This window comes from Leptonychotes weddellii, chromosome 1 (genome assembly GCF_054177405.1).
Source record: "Leptonychotes weddellii isolate Sample4059 chromosome 1, ASM5417740v2, whole genome shotgun sequence".
In the NCBI taxonomy this organism is placed as follows: domain Eukaryota; kingdom Metazoa; phylum Chordata; class Mammalia; order Carnivora; family Phocidae; genus Leptonychotes; species Leptonychotes weddellii.
The window spans coordinates 10,119,511-10,127,125 of NC_138369.1; the positions used below are offsets into that span (position 1 = coordinate 10,119,511).

The 7,615-nt window shown below is 56.8% G+C and overlaps 1 protein-coding gene across 1 annotated transcript; it reads left to right on the plus strand.

Moving 5' to 3' along the window:
• The first annotated feature begins 239 nt into the window (after positions 1 to 239).
• On the plus strand, positions 240 to 7,536 carry DDA1 (DET1 and DDB1 associated 1). The gene is made up of 5 exons (XM_006749744.3): positions 240 to 386; positions 4,728 to 4,808; positions 5,045 to 5,096; positions 5,946 to 6,007; positions 7,212 to 7,536. Exons 1-5 carry the CDS (start codon positions 384 to 386, stop codon positions 7,320 to 7,322), a joined length of 309 nt encoding a protein of 102 aa, XP_006749807.1. The 5' UTR covers positions 240 to 383; the 3' UTR covers positions 7,323 to 7,536.
• The last annotated feature ends 79 nt before the right edge of the window (positions 7,537 to 7,615 follow it).

Consider the following 7,615-nt stretch of genomic DNA (forward strand, 5'->3'; position numbering starts at 1 on the left):
AATCTGCGGAACCTCCCGGAGTTGTGAACTACAAATCCCAAGAGGCTTCAAAGGCATGGCCTCCGCCCACTTCCGGATTTTGCTGCCTTCGCTTCCAATTCCCGGGCGGGGTTTTGCTTCCTCAACCGAACTTGACCACGAAGGGAGGGGGTGTGGTGCCCAATGGACGCGTGACTTAGCGGGGTCTGGCCACTGGGAGCGCGTAGAGGCCGCTATTCTGGGGCGGGGCTAGAGGGCCGGCCAATGAGCGGGGGGCGGTGGCGCCATCAGTGTGGGCTGTGCCGTGGCTGGAAGTTACTGTGCGGCGGCGGCTAAGAAGGTGGCTGTGGTGGCGGCGGCGGCTGCTGAGGCGGTGGCTGAGGCAGCGACGGAGGGAACAGAAGATGGTGAGAGAAGCTGCTGGGCCCGTACTCCCCCTCCGTTCGACAAAATGGCGCCGCGGGCCCACCCACCTCTAGTAATCCCTGAAGCCCCTCACCTCCCTGCCCGGCCCCCTCAGGCCCCGCCCCGCCCCTCGCTCTGCCCTATAACCTTCAACTTCGGGACCCTGCTGTGAGCTTCCTGCTGACCCTTCCCCGGCGCCTTCTCTCCGACCCCTGACCCCATCTAGGCTTCCAGGCCCTGACAATCCATTCATTTCCGGGTCGCTGCTCCGCCGGAAATGGGTGGGGGTGGGGTCCCCGAGACCCCCATTTCAGGCCTCGTTCTCGGCATGCCGAGCCTGGGTCTCTCTAGTTCAGGAGGGTTTGGGAGCCCGGCCTGGGCGTTGGGGCGGGGGAGGGGGCTTGACATCGTGACATGTGGGGCTTTGTCGCCAAAGGAAGTGCGACATCACAACTGCTCAGGTCCCCCAGAGCCCTGATCCCACCCCCAGCATTCCTGGCCCGACCTGCCCCTAGGACAGAGCAGCTTCATCTCTCTTATCCCCAGCCCCCTTCCCTGTTAAATGGAGGTAGCAGCAATAGTCCAGACCTGATAAGGTTGTGGCAGTTCAGAGAACTGATGTCATGAAGGGCTTAGGACAGTTCACAGCTCATCAGCAGATGAGCTGGGTGACTTGGGGCTGGTGGCATCTTTTCCTAGCTGGCTTCTCATCTTTAAGTGGGAATAATGCCATCTGGTTGGGCCACTTGCTCATCCTTGGATTTGGCTATAATGGTTCTTTGGGGTTCTGTCCCCGACCCTGTAAAGTGGGATGGTGACTTGGCATCAGAGTTGTGCTCAAAGCCCCCCCCCATCGCCCACTATTTGGCATCCCCAGAACTGACAGGGGTGATGCAAGCTTTTGTCAGGGCAAGTCAAAGCCCCATTGTTGCTGGACCCAGAGTCCCAGCCCACAGCCTATAGCTCATGGTATGTGGTGGGGGATAGGCAAAAGAAGGAGATGGGAAAGTGGGTTCTTAGCATGTGGGTCCCTAAGCCTGGGTGTTGTCCTTGATTCATTGCTGCAGTCTCATCCCCTATGTCCCGTCCATAAGAAGTTCTGATGGCTTTGCCTCTAGAATGCATGGTGAATTCATCCACAGTTGCCTACCCTGGTCCAGGCACTGCCACCTCCTGCCTGGATGCCTGCCCCAGTCACCTCCCCAGTCTCCTTACCTCCGTCCTGCCCTGTTGGCAGTCTGTAATTCACCTGGAAATCAGAGGGAGCTTGTAATTTAAAATGTAAATCTCATTATACCACTTTCTAGCATATGAGATACTCTAGGGGCTTTTTGTAACCCAGATGAAACCCCAGCTTCCCCCTCAGCCCCCAAGCCCCTGTCCACCTCTGTGACCTCATCTCTACCCTCTTTACTCCTCCCTCTGCAAGCTCCAGCCACACTGGCCTTGTTTTCATGTCCTCATACTCTTAAGTCCCTTCTACCCCAGGGCCTTTGCACCTGCTGCTCCTTCTGCCTGGAATGTTCTTCCTGTGAACATCACCTCCTCAGAGGAGCCCTTCCTGACTTCAGGAGGCCCTTTGTCTCTCCTCTCTTGGCACACCTTTTCCTTTCATCTCCTTTTAGATGGGTCACTCGTGGGCTGCCTGTGCAGGGATGGCACACACATGTTCAGTGAGTGTTTGCTAAGGCAGTGGACAGCTTCTGGGCCCAGCTGTGGCTAGGATTTGTCTGGCTGGAGTGAGGATTTCTCCCCTGTGTCTCAGGCCTCGTTTTCCTGCTTAGCTGACAGGAAGTACTGGTCATACTGTCTTCATTCATTTATTCAGCACAAACACATTGATGCTAACAGGTGGCCTTCAAGGGAGCTCTGTGAGAAGCTCTTTCCAGGGTGGGAGGTCCCTTCCCCCAGGTCACACAGCCAGTGAGGGGCCCGGCCAGGATTGAGTGCAGGTGTGGGGCTCCCACACCTCTCACCATTCTGCCGCCTGGCTCCATATGAGCCCTGCTAGGGGTCCAGGATTGACACAGCCCTGCCCTGCCCTCTGCCCTCAGGGAGGAGCCAGTCCAGCAAGGGAGGTGGATGTGTAAACAGATGACCTCGCTGGGGTGTGATCTTGGCTCTGGCAGAGGTTTCCAAGGTGTGGAGAGAGGAAAAGGGCAGAGGGGGATTTTGAGCTGGGTGGAAAGGTTGGTGGGTGTTTCCCACAGGGAGAAAGGAGGGGCATTCTGGGAGGATGGCACAGCACCAGCAGAGACGGAGGGGGTTTGTGGGAGGAGGACAGCATAGGCCAAGTCGAGCCAGGCCTGTGGAAGGATTTGAGCAGGAACAGAAGCTCCTCCTCACCCTTCAGGTCTCCGTGCCTGCATCATTGCCTCTGGGCAGCCCTTCCTGATCCTCCAGATCAGCCATATCTTTCCCCAGTGCTGTCCTGGGTCTCATGTCATCTCACAGCACCCTCTCTTCATGGTCACTCTGCATTCACTGCACAGCTCTTGGATTTACACCTGTGTCCTTGTGTACGGGGTGCTTCCCGGGGCCAAGAGCAGCTCCATTGTGGCTTACCCCAGTGCCCTGGTGCCGGGCCTGTGACATAGTAGGAGCCTGAGGAAAGCCTTGCTGGATGGATGAAGCTGGCCCCATAGTCAGGTGGAGTTGGGGCAGGGGTCCTGGGATGGACGAGGCAAGTTTGAGGGGCTTTGAGCTGTCTTCAGGGCAGTAGGTCACACAGATGTGAGGGCTGCTTCCTGGGTGGAAGTGGGAGGCCCATCCACATTCCAGCTTCCCTTGCTGGTCCATACTGCCACGGTCTTGCTAGGGCCCAGTAGAGGAAGGGCTGATTCCCATAGAGATGAGGACACCTGTTCCTGCCTGCCCTAGAGGGTGGTGGGGGATCACCTGAAGGGCTGCTTCCCTGAGGTTGCTTAGCTTGGGCTCAGGTATGGGGATGGATCTCCCAAAGCAGGGTTAATGTAGCCTGCAGGGGCTCTGGGCCCTTGGTTTTCAGACGGGGAAACTGAGGCACTGGCCTGGCATGTAACACAAAGAGCTTGACCTCTGAGGTTGGGTGAACCTGGGTTCAATCTGCTTCCTTGTTTTCTTGTTGGGGCTGGGTGATCTCAGACAAGTACCATGTGACCCTTCTGCCTCAACTTCCTCATCTTTATTTTGAAGTGACTCCAGCCCCTGGAGGGCCACGTGGGGAATCCCTCCCCAGATGCCCCACTCCAGGCCTGATGACAGCGTTGCCCTCCTGTTCTGCTGAGAAGTCACTCCCTACCCCAAGCTCTTAGCCGTCATCCCTCCCTGAGCATCCCTCAGGCTCTCATGCCTCAGTTTCCTCAGGTGGACATGGCTCTCGTCAGCCTTTCTTGCCCTCATCTTACGGCTGAGAGTCACCTCCTTCCCAGAGTCAGGGCCTTTCCCCTCCAAAAACCTCGCCCTTTCTTGCCCAGCTCAGGCCAGAGTGTCAGGGAAAAAGGACTTTTGACGAGTCAGGCCTGTGAATGAATTCTATGGCTGGCTCCCCGCATGGGCCTGCGAAACCCGGCCGTCCCGGTGAGGGGCCAGGCTCCGCCCCGAGGACAGGGCATTCTCCCTTCACAGGGCAGCCTCCGTGTCAGTGGGCCCCAGGAGTGGCTCACAGACCTGTTTGCTCTGGTCCACACAGCATTTTCTAAAAAGCCCAGCCAGCTTGAAAAACCTGGCAAGGGCACATTAAGACTTGGATTTCTGAGTTTTCTTAGAACTTGGGAGCTAAAAAAAGAAAAAAAAAAAGAACTTGGGAGCTCAGTTGCCCCTGAGCTCTGGTTTCTGTAGAGTGGCACCCTGTGTCCCGGCCACCCTCTCCTCTTCACCCAGGCCCCTGCTCCCTCACCCCTGTTTCTTGTCACTCTGGCTCACAGGGTTTTTTGGGGTAAATGAGTCTTTCCCCATGCCAAGTCTCTATCAAGGTGGATAAATGGAAACGAGACCAGGAGTTTAATATTCAGCAAGCATAGAGGGCAGGTCTGGGCCCGGGTCTGACTTCCCACCCTGCTGCTTGCTCCAGACTTTAACCAAATGGCCTGTCCTCACTGAGCCTCAGTTGTCCCACCTTTTACCTGGTTACAGGGCTGTTGGGAGGACCCCAAAAGAGAACGCTCACTTCTCCCAGGGCTAGTTACTTTTTCCTGGTCATCCCAGGGTGCACATCAGGTAGCCAACTTACAGGTGCGTTCTGGAAAACTTAAAAGAACACAGAGATGGAAACTGGACGTCACCCGGAAGCCCAGTCTCACAGGAACTCCAGGGGCGGCCTGGCCTGCTGCCTGGTCTCACTTACCATCTTCCCTGTCTTCTAGGCAGATTTTTTGAAAGGACTGCCTGTCTACAACAAAAGCAATTTTAGTCGATTTCATGCTGACTCTGTGTGCAAAGCTTCGGTGAGTGCATGCTCCGGGCACTGGACGTGGTCGGGGAGCTGCCAGGGGGAAGGGGGTGATGTGTACACCCCATCAGGGTCTTGCTAGGAACAGAGGCTGGTCTTTAAGCCCGGCCCCATCCGACATCTTTACACATTGTTCTATCTTCATTGGAGGGTGGGTGCCCAGTTGAAAGGGTGGGGGCCCTTGTCAGCCTACCGGCTCTCTTAACCCATGTCTTCCCAACTCTCCTGCAGAACCGACGTCCCTCAGTCTACCTGCCCACGCGGGAGTACCCATCCGAACAGAGTAAGTGGCCTCTGTCAGTCTGTCTCAACCTGGCTGCTGAGGGCAAGGGCTGCAGGGCAGTGTAGGTGGTGACCCAGGGGATGCCAGTCAGCTCCCAGTCCTTGGGAGTAATGGAAAGCCTCGCTTGCTCTGGGACCCTCCTAATCTCCACGTGCTGGCATCCACATCCAGCCCCAAGGGGGTCCTCCGTAGCCCTCATCTGCTCACCAGCCCTCTCCCCTTTGTCTCCCATAATTTTGGGTGTCCCCTGCCAGCACCATGTCACAGACCCCAAGATGACTGTACTGTGGGAGGGGATCCCGCCCAGCCTTGGGTAGGCAGCTCAGGGAGGTAGGGGCGACCAGGTGGAGGGGCCTACAGGGAAAGACACAGAGCCTGCAGAGCAGGAGGACCCCAGCGTTATTGTGGTTGTGGTGTTTTGTTTTAATTGTGACGAAGAAGCTACCTGGACCCTGCATGGTGGGTTCTGTGGTCACTGGGGCACAGCTGTATAGATCTGTGTTCCTGATCTGCCTGGACCTGTGTGCTGGGGCTCATTCCCCCACCTGGGGGTGGACTCCCACATGTGGCAGAAGATTTGGTCTCTCCCAAGAAAGCAGGGGCCCAGGTGGAGCAGTGGGCTTGGGCCCCTGGTAGTAGCTTTGTATTTCGGAGCAAAAACACTAGGCTTCCCGAAATCCCCTGTGCTGGGGGTGCAGACTTGGAGCCCCAGCCAGGCCACCCAGGGCAGAGATGGGTGGGAGACCAGGGAGGGGTGAGCGCCTGCCCTGGGAGGGGCAGTGCAGGCCGGGGTGGGGACTGGGTCACCTGCAGCCTGTGCCTGCAACTTTCTCTGCCTTTTCTCCTCAGTCATTGTGACAGAAAAGACAAACATCCTTTTGCGCTACTTACATCAGCAATGGGACAAAAAGGTAAGGCACATGGGGTCAGGTGCTAGAACTCGTGGGGACCATGGTGGCCAGCGGGGGCGGGGGGGCGCTAAGTGGGGGAAGGACACAGGTGGCTGGGAGACCAGGTGTTTGACGGCTGAATTGGAGTTTGCCAGGCCATCCAGGGGAGGGAAAAGCATTTCAGAGGAGTGCACAGCTGTGCAGAAGCCGTAGGGTTCTGGTGCTCGGGGATGGGTCAGGGCTTGTCAGGAGGCACCGAGGCCCAGGTAGCACAGAGGCCAGGCTACCCACAGCCTGCCCGCGTGGCCCTGGTGGCAGACAGACCAGTATGTTATTACCTAGAGTCTTTGTTCAATGCTGAAATGTACACATGGTGACAATTCTAGGAGATGCAAATGGGTGTAGTTGCAGTGAGAAGCCGCACCCCCATCTCCCCTCTGAGGCTGCCTTTCTGACAGGACATTTTTTCATTTTCTTCCTTCCTTTCTTTTTTTTTTTTTTAAAGATTTTATTTATTTGAGAGAGAGAGAGAGACAGCGGGAGACAGAGCACAAGCAGGGGGAGGGGCAGAGGGAGAGGGAGAGGGAGAAGCAGTCTCCCTGCTGAGCAGAGAGCCAGGTGCGGGCCTCGATCCCAGGACCCTGGGATCATGACCTGAGCCGAAGGCAGATGCTTAACCGCCTGAGCCACCCAAGTGCCCCCATTTTTTCTTTTTCTTGAATGCAGATGTGTATGTGTTCTGCATCATAGTCCATTTGGGGTTTTTTTGCCTAACAGTGAACATCAGACAGTGACCTGCTCTGGGCCAGGCTGGAGGGGCCCCCATGATGAAGTGACTGCTCAGAAAATCTAAAGCTGCTGAGCCCACCTTGTCCTCCTGCCCTACCCCGCAGACCTTGCTTCCCACCGGGGGGAAAAGGAGAGTTTCCCACGCAGGCCCACTTTTCCTCTTCTGTGGCAATGAACGTCCCGCTGGGTGGCTTCTGAGTGCTTTTTACCCCCAGGCATTTTGGACGGTGTGTGGGACATTGCCAGCGGTGGGGACTCCTCACAGTGCCCAGGAAATGCCTGGCAGTCTCAGGCCGGTGGCCCCAAAGACTGTGGCTGAGTGAGGGAGGTCTGGCAGGCAGGGGGGGCCCTGGGTTGACTGCCCCACTTCAGCCCAGCAACAGGATTTCAGGGGCTCACCCGAGTGAAGATTTACACCCCTTCTCCTTCCTCACAGAACGCCGCCAAGAAGAGAGACCAGGAGCAAGTGGACCTTGAGGGTGAGAGCTCGGCGCCCCCCCGCAAGGTCGCACGGACCGACAGCCCGGACATGCACGAGGACACTTAAGACTCTCACTCCCCCCACAGGCGCCTCCTGTCTTGTCTGCTCCTCGCCCGCCCACCTTGTGTAAGCGCCCCCCGCCCTCCCCCCCACCGGCCTACCCACACCCAACCATCCATACCACTTCCAACCTCATAGGAGCCGATGTATTTATTTTCCTTGAGTTTTTATTTATGCTGTAAAATGTACCAAGCGATGGTTAAAGGGGACGTCAGACCCAGTAGTGTGATGTTGGTAGATGCTTTTTAAAAAACAACATTGTTATTCACAACCCCCCCTCCCAGATCTCCCTTTTGCCC